Genomic DNA, 22,238 nt, shown 5'->3' on the forward strand with positions numbered 1-22,238 from the left:
TCGTTCGAGGCCAGAAGTATAACATTGGCAAGCTAGCTTTTATAGTCTTTGGTTTTGTCGATTTTGGAACTACTGGTAGTACTTGACAGAAATTACCTCCCAAACTATAAATTTTTCACCAAACAGTTCATTGATATCCAATATATCTCTAGAACTCTAGACAATTATTTCGATCGTTTGATACTTAACCATAGGTGCTTCATCCCATATTATCTATTTTTCTTTCCATATAAATTTAGCATCATTGTTGTGCTTTGATATATTTGTGATGATTATTTAAGTTGTATGAAGAGGTATATAAAATCTAAAGTAGGTAGTCTCATAATAAAATCGTTGTTGGTACACCACTTACTATTATTGCTAACAGTGGCATGCCTCTTGATATGATATTTGCAAGTAAGACATGACATAGAAATATTATTTCGATTCCGCCGGAGGTATCTACAAAGAATAATCACGTTATACTAGAGTAGACTCTTTATAATATAATCTTGAAAGCTTGTTCTTGTTTAGGATTTAGCTTTGATTGTGCTTCTTCATACACTTGTATAACATTTTCATTCTTAATAGTATACTAACCTTTTTACTTTGTGTTCTAACGCTCTTTTTATAAAATTAATTTATATACCCTAAGATTGTTTTTACTTGAATAAGAATTTTGCTCATATGATAAATTTAAAAAATAATTGAATTGGATTCTTTTTCTAAATAATTAGTTAAAAGATTTAATTATTTGGCTTTAACATAAAAAAATTAATTTATTTTATGTTGATTCAAATCTTAATATTAGTTCATCTCTTGTTTTGAATATTTAATTGACTCTTACCAACCATTTTTTCTCTCTTTCTCACACATTTATATTCTTAAATATTTTCTTAGTTGTTGTTTAATAATTAGGTATTTTTTAATATTACACGGAAAATTGATTAAAAAAATTATTTGAGTAGGAAAATAGTTCAAATATAATATAAAAATATATTATCGTGTGAGTATTTTTTTCTCAATTTCAACTAGTTATGCAGTCTATTTAATATTACTTTTAGTTTTTCTTCGTATTGGACATTATGTAATGGTAATGTATTGCCAATATGGAGGATTCTTATGAAATTGATTTTATTAAACCTTCCTACATATTTTTAATGAGAATTTAATAGACAAAATTTTATTAATTTTAAAATCTTAAATATTAAAAATTAGCATTGAAGATATTGTAGTCCAAAAAATAGGTTATTGTAGCTATGTTCTTTCCCTATGAGTTCTTCCATTTAATATTTTAGGGCTATTTCGATATATTAATATTGTATTTATAATTTTATAATAATATAGGCTCTCATTTTTCTAAATGGATTTGTACAATATAATACATTCTCAAATAAATTAGTAATAGGACATTATAATACGTTTTCAAATTAAATTAGTAATAGGAGTTTTTAAGAAGTATATCCAAGTAATAGGATTACATGACTAAAGGTATTTACTTGTTCAATTTTATATGAATTAGACAACACGAAATTAATTATACTAATAAGAATCATAAAGGTAATCGTGTAGGATTCCTAAGTATAGTATTATGTCCTAGAACTAATAGGATTATAAGGCTAATATCTATAATTTCGGTTATATCCTTTTATTATGAGTTATTATGCTTAATACTATAAGGTTATTTTTGTAAACCAACATTGTATTCATACTTTTATAATAATATAGATATATATAGATATAGATTTCTTATAAAAGTCGTGTAAAATGTATATATATAAGCAAACATGTTGTTGTATGTGAAAGAAAGAAAAATAGACAAAACAAAAGAAAAATTAAAAAGAGATGAACTTATGATGTAAGCGCTTACATCGGCATTCTTATGATGTATGCGCTTACAGCGGCATTCGTATGATATAAGTGTTTACATCGGCATTCCTATGATGTAAGCGCTTACCTCGGCAGGGCATTTAAATGCCTATAAAAGGGGTATACATAGGTATGGCAATAGCAAGATTTTTATCACAATTGCGAAGAAAGCCTAGGCCAGCAGTTCTCGCAATTGCGAGTTTATCTTCGTAATTGCGAAGGGCCAATTGTCGCAAATGCGACATAATCTTCGCATTTGCGAAGGCAGCGGGATTGTTGTAACGACCCGGCTGGTTATTTTGAGAGTAATAGCCCTAATCCCCTATTAACTGCTTTTCCCATATCTATTTCTGCTATTGTGACTTGCCGGGATGATTCGTTTTGAGTTTCAGAGTGTTTTGGGACACTTAGTCCCTAAATGAGAGCTTAAGCCTTAGGACTTGGGTCGTAGTCGGAACTATATGAAGATGACTCCAGAATGGAATTCTGTCGGTTCCGTTAGCTCCGTTAGGTGATTTTGGATTTAGGGGCGTGTCTGGATTGTGTTTTGGAGGTCCGTAGCTCGTTTAGGCTTGAAATGACGAAAGACGAATTTTTCGAGTTTTGGGCCGGTAGTGGAATTTTTTATATCGGGGTCGGAATCCAATTCCGGAAGTTGGAATAGGTCTGTAATATTGAATATGACTTGCGTGCAAAATTTGGGGTCAATCGGACGTGGTTTGATAGGTTTCGGCATCGGTTGTATAATTTTGAAGTTTCAAGTTCTTTAAGTTTGAATTGGAAGGTGATTCGTGAATTTAGCATCTTTTTTGATGTGATTTGAGAGCTCGACTAAGTTCGTAAGGTGTTTTAGGACTTGTTGGTATGTTTGGTTGAGGTCCCGGGGGCCTTGGGTGAGTTTTGAATGCTTAACGGATCACTTTTGGACTTTGAAAGATAGCAGATTTCTGGTGTTCGGTTGCAGGCATTTTCTTCATCGCGTTCGCGAGGGAGCCGTCGCGTTCGCGTAAGGTATCTGGGAAGGGCAGCTGAATTACTCTTCACGTCCGCGATGTCTTTCTCACGTTCGCGAAGGTGTGGAACCTCGAAGCTACGCGTTCGCGATATGGTCCTCGCGTTCGCGAAGAAGAACTAGAGACAGGCGAGATTTCGTGCTTCACGTTCGCGATGGAGATCCCGCGTTCGCAAAGGGTCAAGCTGAGTGGTCTTTGCGTTCACGACATGTTCATTGCGTTCGCGATGGAGGATTTTTGGGCCGAAGTAAATTGTACTTCGCGAACGCGAGGGTGTGGCCGCGTTCGCGAAGAAGGACGCGTCTGGGCAGTATTAAAGTTTCCAAAACGGGGGTTATGCCATTTTTATCAAAAACTTGAGTTGGGAGCTCGGATTTTGGACGAGGGATTGAGGGATTTTCTGAGATATCGATTGGGTAAGTATTCTTAATTCCTTTATGGTTATATTCCACTAATCTACGCTTGGATTCATCGTTTAATTTCGGATTTGGGGTGAGAAATTGAGAAATGTTCTTAGGCTGAATTTTGGGGTTTTGATCGAGATTTTGGTATCGGATTTGAACAATTTTGGTACAAGTAAACTCGGGAGTGAATGGGTGTTCGTATTTTGCGACTTTTACTCCATGTTCATTTGTAAATCATCCCTCAATTTCTTCTTTCTTTCTTCAATTAATAAAGAGGTATTATTTATGTGGTCGTGGAGTAGGCAAAATTGTCGAACCACGTAAATCTTATCTTGTTTTATCTTATGCAATTTATTGCTTTTCTCTTTCAAATATTTTTTCTTCTATTAACCTGACACGTTTCCAACAATATATTGCTTACTCAAGTCTTATATTTGAACAAAATTAGAAGTAGTAGTATTTATGAGTACAACTATTAGTAACTGAGCAGTGGACGTTAGTAAATGAAAAGGCTGCTGATTAACTAAATCTTTGACTCTAATCTTGCACATTAAATATGCATGTGCCTCTTCAGTTTTTGCTATTTTGCCTCTCAAAATTCTATTAAATATACTCTCTCCGTCTCATATTATCTGTCATGATCTTCATGTACACGCCCCTTAAAAAAATTAATTAGAATGGAATTGTGACTACTTTTCCCTTATTCACAGAGTAAAATAGGATGTAGTGAACCCATAACTTTGGACACGGAGTAAAAAATTATATGTAAAATTTCATTAAAAATGCAAAAATAGTAGATGTGAACTCATAACTTTAAAAATATAATGGGTTAAATGTTAAAAACATTAAAATTGAACCCATAGGATTTAAATCCTGAATCCGCCTCTGCTTATTCATGTCTTAATATTTAATCTTTCTTCATTGGTATTTTAATAAAGTTATCCACATATAATTGAGGTGTTTGTAGTCTTCAAGGATGTTATTACGAATAAAAAAGAAAAAGTTTATCAATTTTGTCTTGAAATTCTAAAGTGACAAATAATTTGAGACAACTATTTCTAATAATTATGACTGATAATATGAGACAGATGGAGTATTATTCTCTGATGCATTATGAGCCAACGCATTGCACTCTTGATATACCTATATTCATATGTGCAAGATAGTCACCGTCTGTAAAATCAGAAGAATGATTTAAAGTTTTTCTTCCTTGTATTTTCAGTATCTCATTTTGCAGTACATATCTTGGATTATATACAAGTATGAATGAATCTAGGGCTACATTCTACATTGCCAAGTGGCAATATCCTATTAGTTAGTACAAAGTTGTACCTAAAACAACTACATGGATGGAGCAAATAATTAAATTGCATGTATAAAGTTGTACATGGATGGAGCAAATAATTATAATACACATTCACATAAGCTATGCACAATATGAATATACCATCTGAAAGGGCAGGCCCAGAAGTGGGTTGTGGGCAATTAGGCCCAATGCAAAATGCATTGAGGACCCAAGTTAGGCCCAAAATCCGACTGGCCCATAATTGTTAAATATAAAGATCTGATTAACAGATTTGTACATCATCGTCTCTGTACATCATCGGCTCCAACACCCCCCCCCCCCAAGTTGGAGGGGGTAGAAAACACACCTAACTTGCCCAAGAGATCATGATGAAGAGGTCCGGCGAGTGGTTTTGTGAAGAGATCTGCCAATTGGGCAGAAGATCGAACAAAAGACAACGAAATCAGCCCAACGAGGTATTGTTCGCGCACAAAATGACAGTCGATTTCAACATGCTTGGTCCGTTCGTGAAAAATAGGATTTTTTGCTATATGAATCGTTGTTTGGCTGTCGGAGTGAAGAGTGACGGGAAGAGAAATGGGAATCGACAGATCCTCAAAAAGACGGACCAACCATGTAAGCTCTGCAACCACGCGCCGCATGGATCTATATTCTGCCTCGGCCGAACTGAGTGAGATGGAAGTCTGCTTCTTGGATTTCCAAGAAATCGGAGAGGTACCAAGGGAGATGTAAAACCCACTCACCGACTTCCTTGAGTCCGGGCAGGTGGCCCAATCAGAGTCACAAAAAGCGAGGAGCTTGAAAGAGGAGGAAGAAGATATAAAGAGTCCAAGTCCAGGGTCTTTGAGCAGATAGTGAAGCACACGGAAGGCTGCATCTAGATGTGGCTTTCGTGGGTCCTGCATGTACTGGCTGAGGTGCTGGACAGTGAAGGATAAGTCTGGTCGGGTATGAGTGAGGTAGTTAAGTTTTCCAAGGAGATGGCGATACAAGGTGGGATCCTCTATTGGTTCCTCTGTGTGAGTAGACAAACGAGTAAATGAGTCAAGTGAAGAAAAAACATGTGACAAATTGAGGGAATCAAATTCTTGGAGAAGGTCTAAAGTGAATTTGCGTTGAGAAAGGATGAGTCCATCGCGTTCTCGGATGACTTCCATGCCTATAAAAAATGTAAGTTCCCGAGATCTTTTATTTTGAATTTTTGATTGAGAAATTCTTTTAACGTATGTAGTTCTGCATTGTCATTCCCTGTCAAGAGTGTGTCATCCACATAGACTGCCACTATAGAAATGGAAGAATCTGATTTTTTAAAGAACAAGGAATAATCGTTTAACGAGTGAGTGAATCCCTTAAAGTTCAAAGCAGTTGTAAGTTTAGCGTACCACTGTCGAGATGCTTGTCGTAGCCCATAAATCGATTTCTTTAACTTACAAGCATGGGTAAGTGAAGGAGGTACAACCCCAAGTGAGAATTTCATGTACACTTCTTCCTTTAGATCTCCATGTAGGAAAGCGTTATTCACATCGAGCTGGTATAGACCCCATCCTTTCTTTACTGCAGTAGCCAATATGCATCTGATTGTGGTCATCTTCACCACAAGTAAAAAAGTTTCATTGAAGTCTATCCCCTCTTTTTGTATGTCTCCTCTAATGACCAATCTTGCCTATAGTCTTTCTATACTCCCATCTGAATTTTGCTTAACTTTATATACCCATTTGTATGGTAAAGCCTTTCTCCCAAGTGGTAATTGAACCACTTCCCAAGTCTTATTAAGTTCAAGTGCCTCAATCTCTTTATCCATTGCTTCCTGCCATCCTGGGTGATGTATTGCCTGTAAATAGTTGGTAGGTTCTTGTATATTGGACAATGTATTTAGCATATGTTGATTAGTAGAGGAAAGTCCACTGAAAGATACACAAATAGGTATAACAGGTGTGAGAAAGCAAGAGTTGATAACATTTATGAATTGGAGTACATTACAGATATAATCCTTGAGATAAGATGGAGTTGTGTGTGGTCTGGTAGATTTCCTAATAAGACCATCCATTATAGGATCAGAATCTAAAGAAGGAAAGACTGGGGCATATGTATGTGGATGACCAGATGATGCTGGAGAATCTGGAGAGAACCTAGAAGAAGAGGTAGAGGGAATAGGTGTGATGGGATGAATTGAAGAAATGGGAGAAGAACATAAATCAATTGATGATTCAGTAGGCCTTTGGGAAGCTTCAGTGTCAGATCTGCTAGAAAAAGGTGTATTTTTAAGAGTTTGGTTACTTAGAGTAACTTTAGCAATGGGCAAAGAAATAGCAGAAGAAGAATTAGACTTAATAGAAGCAAATGGAAAGAATTCTTCATGAAATACAACATCTCTAGAAATGAAGGGTTTCAAATTCTTGAGGTTCAATACTTTGCAACCCTTTTTTCCATGAGGATAACCTAAGAACACACAAGGTATAGCCCTTGGTTCAAACTTAGTTCTAAGATTTGAGAGAGTTGAAGCAAAACATAAACATCCAAAGTATCTAAGGTTTGAGTAATTTGGCTTGCTTGTAAAAAGAACTCCATATGGAGTCTTAAGCTTTAAGACAGTTATTGGAAATCTGTTGATCAAATAGGTTGTTGTAAGAAGTCAGTCACCCCAGTATGATATAGGTAGGTGTGATTGGTATAACAAGGCTCTGGATGTCTATAAAAGATGTTTGTGCTTTCTCTCCACAACTCCATTTTGGCGTGGTATGTACATATAAGTGGTTTGATGAACAATACCTTGTGACTGAAAGAATTCTGATTGAATGTTTTTACTACCTAATTCAAAAGCATTGTCTGACCTTATAGTCTTTACCTTGATGTTAAACTGCATCTCTACCATGGCTAGGAATGTTTTCAGAATAGTGAATGATGCATTTGATTTGTTGGTTAATAGGTAGGTCCTTGTGCCCCTACTGAAACCATCAACAATTGTGAGAAAATACTTAAATCCATCATATGTAGTATTATTGTATGGTCCCCAGGTATCCACATGAATTAATTCAAATAATTTCTTAGTAGAAGTAGAACTAGAAGGAAAAGAAAGTTTGGACTGCCTTTCCATAGGACAAATAACACATGGAGTGGAGAATTTGGAACACTTGGATATAGAAACTGATGAAACATTCTTCATATTGCTAGGGGGCATAAGACCTAATCTGTAGTGTCACAGCTTTTCCTTTACAGTTGAATCAAAAAAACTAAAACATGAATGTAAACTATGATTGGAAACAGAATTCCTTCTTGGAATGAAAACTCTTCTAAACTTAGGTGAACTCTTAGACACTGCTGCTCTATATCTGGATCTGAGAATGTAGAGGCCTCATTTATCTTTACCAATTTCCAGTGGGCTCTTCATTGAAGGGCCTTGTAGAAGGAAACAAGAAAAGGGAGTGAATAAGACATATTGCTTGAGTTGTTTGCACAACTTGTGCACAGACAACAGATTATATTTAAAAGATGGAATATAGAGCACATTCTGCAGAAATAGATTAGGCAAAAGGGGCACAGTTCCTGAATAAGTGACTTTAATTCTATAAGAGTTAGGGAGTTTGACCATGAGAGGTTTTGGCAAGGTTTTTAAATTTGTGAAAAATTCTTTGTTGAAAGACATTGTTGCTCCACTATCCAATATCCAAGAATCACTACTGATTTGATTTAAACAGGCAATATCTTCAGAGAAGTTGGGCATACCAGCACAGATCACTTTTGCTGCAGCATCAGAGGTTCCTGCACTGTTTTGTCCTATCTTCATTTGCTAAAGAAGCTGCAACAGCTCAGCCATATTTTCCTTGGTGAGATTTTGAGCTCATATAGTATTTTCTGCTCCCTGTTCACTATCCTCATTTGAGAGGAAAATATTGTTTGCCTGGGTACCTACCTGAAAAATTTTCTGCCTTGTAAACTTGAAGTCAGCTGGAAACCCATGAATCCTATAGCACTTGTCTATGCTATGTCCAGGCTTCTTGCAATAGGAACAAATTCCTGCATTTTTCTTAAATTCAAAACTTGTTTTCTGCATCCTGTTTTCATTAAGCTTTCTGAAGTGTCCTGATTGGTTTGTAGCAATGAATGAGGCAGACTCCCCTGGGTATGCAGGGGTAGCATGTATCTCCCTCTATTTCTCATCTTGAATCACAAGGGAGTCTGCATGTCCAATGGAAGGCAAAGGTGATGATAATAAAATATTGCTCCTTACCCCAATAAATATGTCATTCAGTCCCATTAGGAACTGCAGTAGTCTCTCATCTTGATGTGCCTTCAAGCTCTTCACTTTTTTCCCACACTCACACTCACAAACACAAACAGAAAAAGTGTTGAGTGCATCTAGTTCATCCCATGGGCTCTTCATTTTGGTGAAGTAAGTTGATACACTTGAATTTCCATGTACTACTAAACTTAATTCCTTTTGTAATTGAAAGAACTTTGCTCCATTTGCCTGACCAAATCTATCTTCCAGGTCACTCCATAGATCATTTGCACTCTGTGAATAGAGAACACTCTCAGCTATCTCTTTGGACAAGGAGTTGAGTAGCCATGAGAGTACCATATCATTACATCTTGCTCAGGCTTGCTGGATTGCAGAATCAGTTTTTGGGAAGATAAGAGAACCATCAATAAATCCCAACTTGTTCTTTGCAGACATGGCAATGATAACTGCCCTTTTCCAACCTCCATATCCTTTCCATCAAAAGATGAGGATACAAAGTTCATCCCTGGATAGTCAGAAGGGTGAAGGTAGTAAGGATGAGTAGAGTCAATCACTCCTGAAGCAATGGTAACTCCATGTGCAGGAACATTGGTGGTGGGAGTACCAAAAGCTAGAGTTTCAGCCGAGTGTGGTGAAGAACTCATAGCAAACAAGCTTAAGAGAAAAGGAAGAAGAAAAGTGAAAACTGGTTTCTGACTGAGGAAGCAGAAATGATAGCAGAATCAAACCTGCTCTGATACCATGTACAATCAGAAGAATGATTTGAAGTTTTTCTTTCTTGTATTTTAAGTATCTCATTTTGCAGTACATGTCTTGGATTATATACAAGTATGAATGAATCTAGGGCTACATTCTACATTGCCAAGTGGCAATGTCCTGTTAGTTAGTACAAAGTTATACCTAAAACAAATACATGAATAGAGCAAATAATTAAATTACATGTATAAAGTTGTACATGGATGGAGCAAATAATTATAATACACATCAATGTGAATATACCATCTCAAAGGGCAGACCCAGAAGTAGGTTGTGGGCAATTAGGCCCAATGCAAAATGCATTGAGGACCCAAGTTAGGCCCAAAATCCGACTGGCCCATAATTGTTAAATATACAGATCTGATTAACAGATCTGTACATTATCGGCTCCAACACCGTCAACGGCGGAGGCAGTATTTCCACTAAAGGGTTCAAAACAAAAATAAAGTTAGAAATTAAAAAGGGATGTGGCTAGTGGAAATTGAACTAGCTATCTTATAAAGGTTTTGAACGCCCTTAACTATTAAACTATGCTTCTGGGCTATGACAAAGAGATTCAAAATATAATATATAGAGGCACAAAATAAATTTTGCATTACATGTACAATTCTGACAAAAGGAGTTCGAGTGAACCTTCTTCTGAACCCTAAATCCGCCTCTGATCATAGTAACTATGGTACTTCAAGATGTATCTAAAAGTTGAGAAAACAAATTAAACACCTTCCGTTTTTTGTCTTTACTGACTCAAGAAATGGGAAAAAATCATTTTTAGTATTTCATTAAAATTAAATGGTACTTAATGAGCTGTTTCCAAAAGGTTGAAAGAGATTAAAAAATCCTCTTACAAACAGATCAGTTGTGGCCATAAAACTCTATACTAGAATGGCGTACATAGGATTTTTGGTAAGCGGTGTCAATATTTAAAGAAATGTCTATAATAACAAGCATTATCATTTTTTTTATATTTATACCTAATAATTTTATTTTATATACTATCTATATTTACTTATTTAATAAAATATTTCGACGAAACATTGTTATGTGATATGGGTTGTCGCAAGGTGTATCCACCCAATGGGATGTCACCGTCAGCTTGAGCACGGCAAAGTACCTTTAATTCATGGGAGAAAACTGCAGGTTATCAATTGGTTAGAAAATGAATAATAGGCCATTTGATACCGCAAAAGCACAAATGCAAAAAATAGGAGAAATATATACCTTTGCTCTTTGCATCTTAAATATTTCTCTTTCAAGATTGAGACAAGGAAGCATATGGCGCCTTCGATTTTTTGAATATTCTAAAGAGTTTAACTCATATATAGAGGTAAGGCAAAAAAGATTCACACACTATCATGTTAGCTTTAGCTTTATTTTTTATAGCGTGTGACTTATCTTGTCATCAAATGTTTTTGCACTATTAGGTTTTCAAAAGATCAGTTTAACTCTATGGCGCTTGCTACGATTGTTCTTTTTCATCTTTTCTTGAGTCGATGGTCTATCAAATATAGTATTTTTATCCTCATAAGGTAAGGATAAGATTTGCGTACACTTAACCCTCCTCAAACTCCAGCCTGTTATTGTTGTAAAAGACATCTATGGCGGAGCTAGACAACATACTACATGTGACCTTACATAAAAAGTGAGATTGGTAATATCAAAGCTAGATTACCTCCTACAACATATAAAAAGTAACCTAATATTGTACAAAAGAATTTTACACTATCAATGTGTATGTGTGTCTATATATATATATATATATATATATATATATATATATATATATATATAAAAGTTATATTCGATAAGCTTTAGGTATCACCCAATGATCAAGTAGTCAACGCATACCTTGATTTTAATTTTAGAAATCGTAACGCGAACGTGTACATGATTAAGGTGATTGATTTAATTAATAGTGCACCTAAAGCATACTAGCGGCATTTATGTCTTTATCTCTTACAAATTCGAGACAATTATTTTGTCTATTTTTGTACTCTTTTTTCTTTCTTTTCAGAACAAGTTTTGAATTGATTCGCGACTCGCCTCACTCTCCCTCACAATTGTTATTTCCACTCTTTCATTCCTTTTATGCAATGGGCCTTGGATATACCGCAGTCCATATCTCCTACTCACAATACTTCTTCATTGGGCTTAAACTTCCATTTGAGCCTAAACCAACTCAGCAATACATCATAGCCACAATCCAATACTTAAATGAAATGGTCCACAACCCTTAACTGCTAAGGTCAAGTTCAAGATCTACCAAATCTCTAGCATCCTAGCCATAGAGAATGAAATACGAATGAGAAATAACAATGCAAGAAATCACATACATAGAGATACTTACTAACATTGTTATTCCATTCAAATAGGCATCATAAACTTTAAAAATTATATATCAAATAAGAATAAGATAAATAATGAACCCTTACATGAATTTGAGCTTTGATTTAGCAACTAGAAACTCAAAACAACACCAGAACAAACGAACTGGGGACCCTCAACATCGACCAAAACTTGCGTGTTTTAATGGGTAAAGGATGTTGCATTTTGGCAGTAGCTTTGGAAGCTGAAACGGGGTGGTTTTGGGGTGCTTTAAGGGTGTTTTGGGAGCTACTCGGGGACTGTTTTTCAGCTGATTTGCGGTTGTTTTCAACTGTGTCTTTCAGCGAAAATGGCAGCAATTTGAGCTGTTATTTTTGAACGTTTTTTGGGACTGCTTTGACTAGATTTCGGGGCTAAAAACGATGGTGTTTTGGAGCTGATTTTCGGACTGTTTTTTGGGCTGATTTCAACTGATTTTTGTTGCTTTTTTGGCTATTTTCGCAATTGATTTTTGCTGGAAAAAAGAGTTGTTTTCTTGATTTATTTTCATGGCCTCCTTCGGTTGTTTTCTTTAGCAACTATATAGAGAGTTTATTTTATAAGAGAGATGAGAGAAAGTGAATGAATAATGTGTATATGTCCATGAAGGAAATGGGGATATAAGGGTTGTGAGTGAGGGACAAGGAGTGAGGGACATGAGTGTGGAACAAATAGTGGGGGAATGAGTGGGAAAGTAGAGCGGGGACACGCATAGGGAAAATGGGAGCGAAAATGATGGAGTGGAAGTGAGGTATTGGTGAGATGAGTGAAAGAAAATTCAAGCATAATAAAAAATTAGGTGCTCACAATTCATACTGACGGGTGTATAATATATATGTAATAATTATATATAATATATGCATAACCGTATATAGTCTTTATATAAGGACTAGAAAAAGTAAACCGTGGATATGCTGGCTATTTCTGTAAAGATCTCATTGAACAAAGCTCAACTAGGTACTAGGAAGAAGTCATGGATAATTTGGCTATTTATGTAATTTATCAAAATCAAATGCCGTAGACATCTTAATTTCAATGGATCAAATCCATAAAATTGGGCTCAATTTTTCAATTTATGAAACATTGGCACAAGCAAACAATAAGGGGGCTTTTGCATCTATACTCGGTTTTGGGGTTACAATTAAACATATACCCACTTTGCAAAAACGTTTGCAAGCGTACCCACTTTACGATCAACTCCAGATTTATCGGGTCTGAAGTTAAAAAAAAATTAGTCTAAAGTGAAAAAATTGCACTTCAAATGCGCTTAAGGCCAAATAGGTCTGGAGTGCAACCAATGGTTTCATGCACTTAAGGCTAATAAGTCTGAAGTGAAAAATTACACTTCTGATGTACTTAATGCCAATAAATCTGAAGTGAAAAATTACACTTCAGATGCACTTAAGGCCAAAAGGTCTAAAGTGCAACAAACACTTTGCTACACTTACGGCCAATAAGTCTGAAGTGAAAAATAACACTTCAGATGTACTTAAGGCCAAAAGGTCTGAAGTGCAACCATCATTTTTATGCACTTAAGGCCAAATAGGATTGAAGTGCAAACTGCCGAGAAACAGAAATTTGTTCTTCGAATTATAACAATCCAATATATGATTTAATATCTAAATCTACTCCAATTGAGCTCAAATTTGAAACATAACCTCCAAATATCATAAGAAACAAACCACGATCATCAAATTTTCAAAACAACAATAAATCTAATGAACCCATTTTGCAATTAAGAAAAAGAAGAAGAAGAAACCTTAAGCAATAGTAAAAAATAAAGCGTCACAACAGCTCACCATTGTAAAACAGCATAAACTACATTAAAATATGTTCACAACCACCATATAAATTCATTGTCACTGGAAGAAGAAGAAGAAGAAGAAGAAGAAGAAGGAGGAGGAGGAGGAGGAGGAGGAGGAGGAGGAAAAGGAGAAGAAGAAAACGTAAGGAGGAGAAGGAGGAGGAGAAAGAGGCATGAAGTTATTTAAAAAGTGGGTACAAGTTAAAACGTTTTTTTAAAGTGGCTATAGGTTAAATGAGGGCGATCAAATAGGGCGCCCCGTGTAATTTTTACAACAAAAAGTACATACGGAGTATTGAATTTAAGTAAAAGTCTAATTTCATCGGGAACAAAATGAGTCCATTTATTGGTTCTAAGCCCACACATGTTGAGGCTAATAGTATGTTTGGCCCAGCCTTTTTTTGGACTAAAAGTGCTTTTTTGCCAAAAATTGAGGTATTTGGCCAAACTTTTAGAAGGAAATAAAATGCTTTTGAGGAGAAGCCGAAGTAAATTTTGAAATGCAGAAAAATATAGTTTCTCTCCAAAAGCACTTTTTTGAGAAGCACTTTTGAGAAAAATACACTTAAAAGCAATTTTCAAAAGCTTGACCAAACACTAATTACTGCTCAAAAGTGCTTTTCAAATTAATTAGCCAAACACAAACTGATTCTCACCAAAAGTATTTTTTTGATAAACACTTTTGAAAAAGTACTTTTCAAAATAAACAGATTTTAGAAGGTTGGCCAAACAGGCTATAAAGCTCATGTATGTCAAGCAACATTGTATGTCTAGTCAAATTCTAAATAAATAAATAAAAAAATACTACCTGTTCAAGTGATGGCATGGTCAGTGACATTGAATCAAAACCTTCCAAGTATCTAAATGATATGGTTTAACAAATCGTGTACAACTATGGGTGTCAATGGATATTTGAAAATCGACTAAATCGATCGAATCGTACCGCATTGAACTGATTTTTAGGTTTCTTTTAAAGAAACCGTACGTTTTTATATAAATCTATAACTGTACCGATAATTAGGGTAGGTTTTTTATTTCATAAAAATAAACCGAAAAATACCGAACCGTACCGAATAAATTTTACATGTGAAATATTTATATAGTAAGTTTAAAACTAATAAAGTATTAAATTTTTCATTGAGCCTTGGAATTACGAAAATTGTTACAAGCCAACAAGTAATTAAACTCAAAATACTAATTCCTAGTACCTATTATGCTACTTATACTTAGACTAAATTATTTCAAGTATCTTTATTAGCAAGACACAAAGTATTTTAGCGATTATGAGTAGCAAACTACAATGTATTGAATATGTTTCCTTTCATATAATTTAGATTTATCTTTTTGAATATTTAATATAGACTTTATTCTTGAGTCTCAGCTTGATTAATATCTTTTATTTTCTTTGCTTTTACTTGGTTTCCTTTTACATTGTTGTCGAATAGTTGATGAATCTATAATCTAGCTATTTTTCATATTTTTTTTAATTCATCATCCTTTAAACATTAAAAATGCCTAGAAAGTTTTGCTAAGTCCTATAAAAGAACGTATATTATCTACTGGTGAATTTTACATGACATTTTAAAAAATACCGAAAATTAACCGAACCGTACCGATACCGAAGTGAAACCGATATGATTGGGACGGTTTCGAAAAGTCTAATTTGGGTTATACATAATAGAATAACCGAAAAATTGGTATGATACAAATTTTATAAAATAACCGATCGAACCAAACCATTACACCCCTATGTACAACCTTATCACATATCTCTCTTTATTGGCTTGACATGAGCCAATTAAAATTATTCAAGATAGTTTATTTACAATCGGACTCTTTAACCTCTACAACTATAATTAGGAGGTTGCACTTTTTATTTTATTTTTTTATTTTGGTCAATTAGAAGTTCATAAAGCCATTAAGTTTATAAGATACTATTATTGTGGATAAAGAAAAAAGCTATAATTAATAGAACATTGGCGACATGCTTAATCTATGCATGCAAGTGGAAAGAAAGGTATATATATATATATATATATATATATATATATATATATATATATATATTTGTGAATAACGCGTAACAATCTGTTCTTAGAAGGACGTATTTAAAAATAGCTCGTTAATACCCCATATAGGATTTTATTGAAAGGTGTAGTTATTCTTTAATTTTCACCATAGAATAGTCAACTAAATCTACGAAGAAACATGAACTATATATGAGAAGTACTCTACCACAATCCAATCAATTAAGACGGGCCCAAAAAATCATAAATAATAAAATTAATAAATCAATAAGAAGAAAATCCTATTCGTAGAAGCTTCATCCATTACAACAACCAATTTTTTCCAGTTCACTTTGCCTTTTTCCATTTTAAAAAAGATGCTTGCAACAGTCTTAGTTCAATGTACTTTCATGTTTTCTGTAAAGAAGCTGTAACTAATAGATCTTGTATGCATTATTTCTTCGTTACCAATAAATATAAAATGAAAATCACCGAACCGTCTCTAGTTATAATATAGACGTTGTCTGCTACTCCCTCCATCCATATTTATACGGCGGAGTTTGGATTTTGAGAGTCAAATGAGTTTTTCTTTGATAACGATGTTTTCATATATATTTTTAGATATTCTGAATTGTTAATTATTGTGACTTATAGTATTTTTTACATAGTTTATTTCAAAAAATTTAAAGATTTTATGCTTGAATTCACAGTCAAAATTAAGAGTTTTGACTCTTGAAATCCGAGCTCTGCCATATAAATTGGAACATATAAAGTAATTTTTATGTTTATTCTGAGATGATTCATTTTAATTATTGTGTTTATTTCTTCGAATGAAACAGACAGGATATCACAAGGTACTGCATATTTGAGATTTGATGATCTCCCGGTCGGTTTTGCCTGCGATCTATACTAGTATTATTATATGGACAGTTGAATCATGATAGGTTTTATACTATTGATAATCCTCATTGGACATGTATTTCAGAACTATGTGTTTGAGATAATTTTCTATGAAAAAGGCTGCAATCACATTTATTTTAAAATTTATTATAGGTATCGACTCGTTTTGTGAGTTCCTCGAGCAATTTAGTAATTTCGGGAGTAGTCCCCGATTCTTACTCGTTTGACTTCAATATGGCTGGCTCTGTTCTGTGGGTGATTTCTCGAAACGGATTGGGCTCCGGCCTGCTTTGTACCTGAGTTTGGCTCTGCAACTGAGCTATCGCTATTTGTTGGGCTTGTAACATCTTGAAGATCATCCGTAAGCTGACTCCGATATCCTCCACGTTATGGGCGTCTCGAGCTACGGATCGAGTACAGCCCTGAATGCTTTTTTTCGGTTCAGAACGTTGGTTCGCCTCAAGAGCCACTTGTGAATTGACATCTAGCGGTACTTCGACTCGAGCTTCAGTGACATCGTTAAGTGGCCTTCCGGCCCTGGGTATCAAGTTGTTAGTTTCATCTTGAAGGCCGGCTTCATGGTCGATAGGTAAAGCCATCAATCGAGGGTTTGCCATTGTTGATTTGAAGTTGTAAACTGGTGTGTATTGCAGATTTGTATCAAACAACCATTGTTACCCTTAGCCCCACGGTGGGCGCCAAACTGTTTACCCGAAAAGCCGGATATAGTTAAATTTATAAGTAGTTCTAAGAATATGTGATATAGCTTGACATAAATTGTACGTAGAAGTGGAGATATTTAGATTCTTGGCTATAAAAACGGGATATAAATTATTGAACAAGAAGAGTGAGTATGCTGAGTAAAACAAGCTCAAGAAATTTATTCTTCAATAAATACAAGTAGTCTTTTCTTACAATGTGTGAACCTCCCATGTGCTTACAAGGATTCCCCCTTTATAGTAGATGGATCTACTTTATTTATAATAAAAAATATATAGTGGAGAACCCATGATAAATTGTCTCTTCCTCGATTCTTGACAAGATTCTCTCCCCTAGTGCGGTTGCAACGACTCTTGTCTTCGAGCTCGATACTGGCTCGAGCTCGGTATTGGGTCGAACCCTCGGCCTTGATTCGAGTTCGACATTCGGGGTGAGTGTCAATCGGTCTGTGTATCTCCGACAACCTTCATATTGCCTTGCGGTTCGATTTGGTCATGGGCTCGATAATGATACCGAGCCGATTCATCGATCGGCCTTGGAGCTCGAGGCTTGTTTGTACTATCCTCGGAACTCGTCTCGAGCTCTCACTTCGATCGCTTACCATTCGAACTCGATCAAACGTACGGAGGCCGAAATCTATTTCGACCGTATACAAATAGTCCCCTCGTTTCTCAGAAAGAATGTGGTGAGAAGCGATATGATTTTCGACGGCTCGATCGGATTATAAGCTGACGTTTTTACTGGGCTCGATCATGACGTACGTGATAGATGTCCCGTCGATTTAGTCTTTCAAGGTATTTAATGCACGTCAGACGGTGGTCGGCCACCGCTGATACTGAACCGCCATGGTATAAACCTATAAATAACCTTTCCATTTATCATTTACCACTTTTACATCTTCAATCTCTCAAATTTTCTTACTCTTTCTCCCTCTATTTCGCCGCTTGTAGAGCCATCTTCATCAACATTTGGCACCATCAACCTTTCATCTTCCTTTGCTTTTCTTTCTCTTACATCAATGGCAAAATTTTCAAAAACCGTTCCTCAGAAGGAGAAAGCTTCCTCTTCACGGTCGTCCGGTGACAAGGCGCCAGTGGAGCCGCCTCCCCACGAATATATTCCTAGCCTGTGTACTCTAAAGATCGATTTTAAGGTTGAAAATCCTTCGTCGGTTCTGGGTTAAGGTGAGCATGTGTCGATGTACATGTGCTCTACAACAGAGGGCCATCTTGAGGCTGTGAAGAAAGACTGCAACTGGGGTCCCGAGGTTGTATTGCAAATTCCCTCTCCCGAAGAGAGCGTCATCACTCATGTGGAGGGGTTTTAAGTGTTTATACTTACCCCTTCACGTTGGGTCCCGTCGACCCAGTGATCATTGATTTTTGCAAAAGATATTAGGTCACCCTCGGTCAAATTCATCCTTCTCTATGATGCATAGTAACCTTACTTCGCTTCTTCTCCAACAAGGCCGGGGGGCTGGATTTCACCCTAAATCACCTCATATGATTGTATCAGCCTCAAATCTTTCGAGGACTAGTCAGGCTTAATCGTCGGGCATCGAAAGCTTTAATGTCGAGCATCGACGAAGACAAGGATCGGGGTTGGATGTGCCGTTATATTCGGATGAGGACCCGTGACCTTATCCCGGAAGAGAAGATGTTGTTCCACGAGGAATGAAATTTCGACTGTAAGTGATTTTCATAAGGCGTTGCTTTTCGTATCTTTCTCTGATTCTATCTTATATCTTTCTCTGATATATAGCTGCCCCTTGGATGCCACAAGCGGTACCCGACCTCGAGGATTGGGTTCAGAAGTTAGCCTCGACTTCCTCTTATGCCGAACGCGCTTGGCGTTATTTGGTAAAAGGTATATGGAAGGCCAAGAATCACGGTAAGGGTCACTTCTTATGTTCTTCGAAATGTTTTTTATTCTCCATTCATCACCGGCTTCCTTTCATGCAGGTGTAACCAAGGGTGCCGTTTTGAGGCTTTCGAGTGGTGAGGAAGGAACTAAGTCCCCGATCCCAGAACCGGGGAAAGATAAAAAGCGAAAAGTTATCTCTCGATCAGAGGACCCCAAGCCCAAAACTAGAATGGCAAAAAAGGTATAAAATAATTATGTCTACGATGAGAAAGAAGAAGAAGAAGAAGAAGAAGAAGAAGAAGAAGAAGAAGAAGAAGAAGAAGAAGAAGAAGAAGAAGAAGATGATGATGATGAAGAAGAAGAAGAAGAAGAAGAAGAAGAAGATGATGATGATGATGATGATGATGATGATGAATCGGCTTTGGTGATCCCATCTGCGAAAGCTATCGAGGTCGCCAGACCTTCTGAGCCGATGACGGCTATACCGGTCGGGGTCGGTTCCGATACCCTGAGTCTTGATCAGAGCGTCCCGAGCGATTCGCTCGGGACTATGATAGTGAGTCATTTGCCTTCTCTTCCGACCTTTTCTGAGGAGGCGTTAAATGAAGCTCGAGAATTGAAGACCCTCGATATGGGCGGAGGCTCTAGTGTAAGGGACCCTTTTCGGGATTGCTTCACTAGAGTCGATGATGACTCCGATATTAGTGACGTTTCTCTTCTCCTAAAAGAGGCCCAACGTTTCATTTCTCGGGTAATGATTTTACTGTGCTTGTTTTCTTCGTTCTTTTCTAAACTTGAATTGTGTTTTTTTCCTACTATGCAGGCCATTAGCAAGTTTCGAGTCGACCTCAGCCAGTGTGAGGTCGAGCTTCAGAAGGCCTCGGGGGAGAGAGATGCTCTGCGGCTTCTTTGCAGCCAAAAGGACGAGGTTATAAAGGACCTCCAGGCAGATTTGGCTAAGGCTCGTGAAGAAGAGGCCGAACTAGATAAGCAGGTGAGCCTCATTCTGTTAGAGCATGGGTTTGACCCAACTGTGGAAGCTAACCCTTTGTTATCTCAGCTGCAGCAAAAGGTTGAAAAGAGCGGGTTTCTTTGGGAAAAAGTCGATCAAATCAAGGTCGAATGTGACCGGTGGAAGGAGACTATCGACCGCCTGGCTGCAGAAAAAGAAACCATCTTGGCCAAATTATTATCAGCCGATGTTCAGCTTCGAAGCGTCAAGCAAAAAGGTTTGGCTCAGGCCAAGAGGATCGAGGAGCTTGAAATAAAGCTTGTTGAGGCCAAGGCAGAGATTGAGTCGTCGAAAGTCATGGAGGACAAGTCCATTGCCGTGTATCGGGCTGATGCCGAGGCTTCTCAAATGGAGGCAAGAGAGGCAGCGGATACTGCCGACACTCGAGCATATTGGATTGCCGAACATGCTAAGTGTCGGTCTCGGAGGGAGACCCTCGAGGAGATACACGCTCGAGGGCTAAAGAACTCGTTAGTGAGTGATTGTTTTGAACTTGAACTTAGAATATCTAAGCCCGTAGGCCTTTTATGATCGAGTGAGTGATTGCTCGAACTCGAAGTAAGATAGCCCTTAGGCTTTAATAATTGTGAGTGATTGTTTCGAACTCGAACTCAAAATATCTAAGCATGTAGGCCTTTTATGATCGAGTGAGTGATTACTCAAACTCGAAGTAAGATATCCCTTAGGCTTTAATAATTGAGTGAGTGATTGTTTCGAACTCGAACTCAAAATATCTAAGCCTGTAGGCCTTTAATGATCGAGTGAGTGATTACTCAAACTCGAAGTAAGATATCCCTTAGGCTTTAATAATTGAGTGAGTGATTGTTTCGAACTCGAACTCAGAATATCTAAGCACGTAGGCCTTTTATGATCGAGTGAGTGATTGCTAGAACTTGAAGTAAGATAGCCCTTAGGCTTTAATAATTGAGTGAGTGATTGTTTCGAACTCGTACTCAAAATATCTTAGCCCGTAGGATTTTTATGATCGAGTGAGTGATTGCTCAAACTCGAAGTAAGATAGCCCTTAGGCTTTAATAATTGAGTGAGTGATTGTTTCGAACTTGAACTAAGAATATCTAAGCCCGTAGGCCTTTTATGATCGAGTGAATGATTGCTCGAACTCGAAGTAAGATAGCCCTTAGGCTTTAATAATTGAGTGAGTGATTGTTTTGAACTCGAACTCAAAATATATTTGCTCGTATGCTTTTTATGATAGAGTGAGTGATTGCTCGAACTCGAAGTAAGATAGCCCTTAGGCGTTAATAATTGAGCGAGTGACTGTTTCGAACTTGAACTCAGAATATCTAAGCTCGTAGGCCTTTTATGATCAAGTGAGTGATTGCTCGAACTCGAAGTAAGATAGCCCTTAGGCTTTAATAATTGAGTGAGTGATTGTTTTGAACTCGAACTCAGAATATCTAAGCCCGTAGGCCTTTTATGATCGAGTGAGTGATTGCTCGAACTCGAAGTAAGATAGCCCTTAGGCTTTAATAATTGTGAGTGATTGTTTTGAACTCGAACTCAGAATATCTAAGCCCGTAGGCCTTTTATGATCGAGTGAGTGATTGCTCGAACTCGAAGTAAGATAGCCCTTAGGCTTTAATAATTGTGAGTGATTGTTTCGAACTCGAACTCAAAATATCTAAGCCTGTAGGCCTTTTATGATCGAGTGAGTGATTACTCAAACTCGAAGTAAGATATCCCTTAGGCTTTAATAATTGAGTGAGTGATTGTTTCGAACTCGAACTCAGAATATCTAAGCACGTAGGCCTTTTATGATCGAGTGAGTGATTGCTAGAACTTGAAGTAAGATAGCCCTTAGGCTTTAATAATTGAGTGAGTGATTGTTTCGAACTCGTACTCAAAATATCTTAGCCCGTAGGATTTTTATGATCGAGTGAGTGATTGCTCAAACTCGAAGTAAGATAGCCCTTAGGCTTTAATAATTGAGTGAGTGATTGTTTCGAACTTGAACTAAGAATATCTAAGCCCGTAGGCCTTTTAT

At 36.7% G+C, this 22,238-nt stretch overlaps 1 protein-coding gene across 1 annotated transcript; it reads right to left on the reverse strand.

The window, feature by feature from the left end:
* Positions 1–8,409: 8,409 nt before the first annotated feature.
* Positions 8,410–9,150, reverse strand: LOC107760444 (uncharacterized). The gene is made up of 2 exons (XM_016578489.2): positions 8,800–9,150; positions 8,410–8,718 (listed from the first exon to the last, which is right to left on the reverse strand). Exons 1-2 carry the CDS (start codon positions 9,148–9,150, stop codon positions 8,410–8,412), a joined length of 660 nt encoding a protein of 219 aa, XP_016433975.2.
* Between the last annotated feature and the right edge of the window lie 13,088 nt (positions 9,151–22,238).

This window comes from Nicotiana tabacum, chromosome 23, assembly GCF_000715075.1.
Source record: "Nicotiana tabacum cultivar K326 chromosome 23, ASM71507v2, whole genome shotgun sequence".
NCBI classification, from domain to species: domain Eukaryota; kingdom Viridiplantae; phylum Streptophyta; class Magnoliopsida; order Solanales; family Solanaceae; genus Nicotiana; species Nicotiana tabacum.

Excerpts from the sequence above, each read along its gene's own strand:
- LOC107760444 (XM_016578489.2), bottom strand. The coding sequence starts at position 9,150 with ATGGTACTCTCATGGCTACTCAACTCCTTGTCCAAAGAGATAGCTGAG. Across the intron at positions 8,719-8,799 it reads TGAATGACATATTTATTGGG|AGGGAGATACATGCTACCCC; the intron begins GTAAGGAGCAAT and ends GATGAGAAATAG.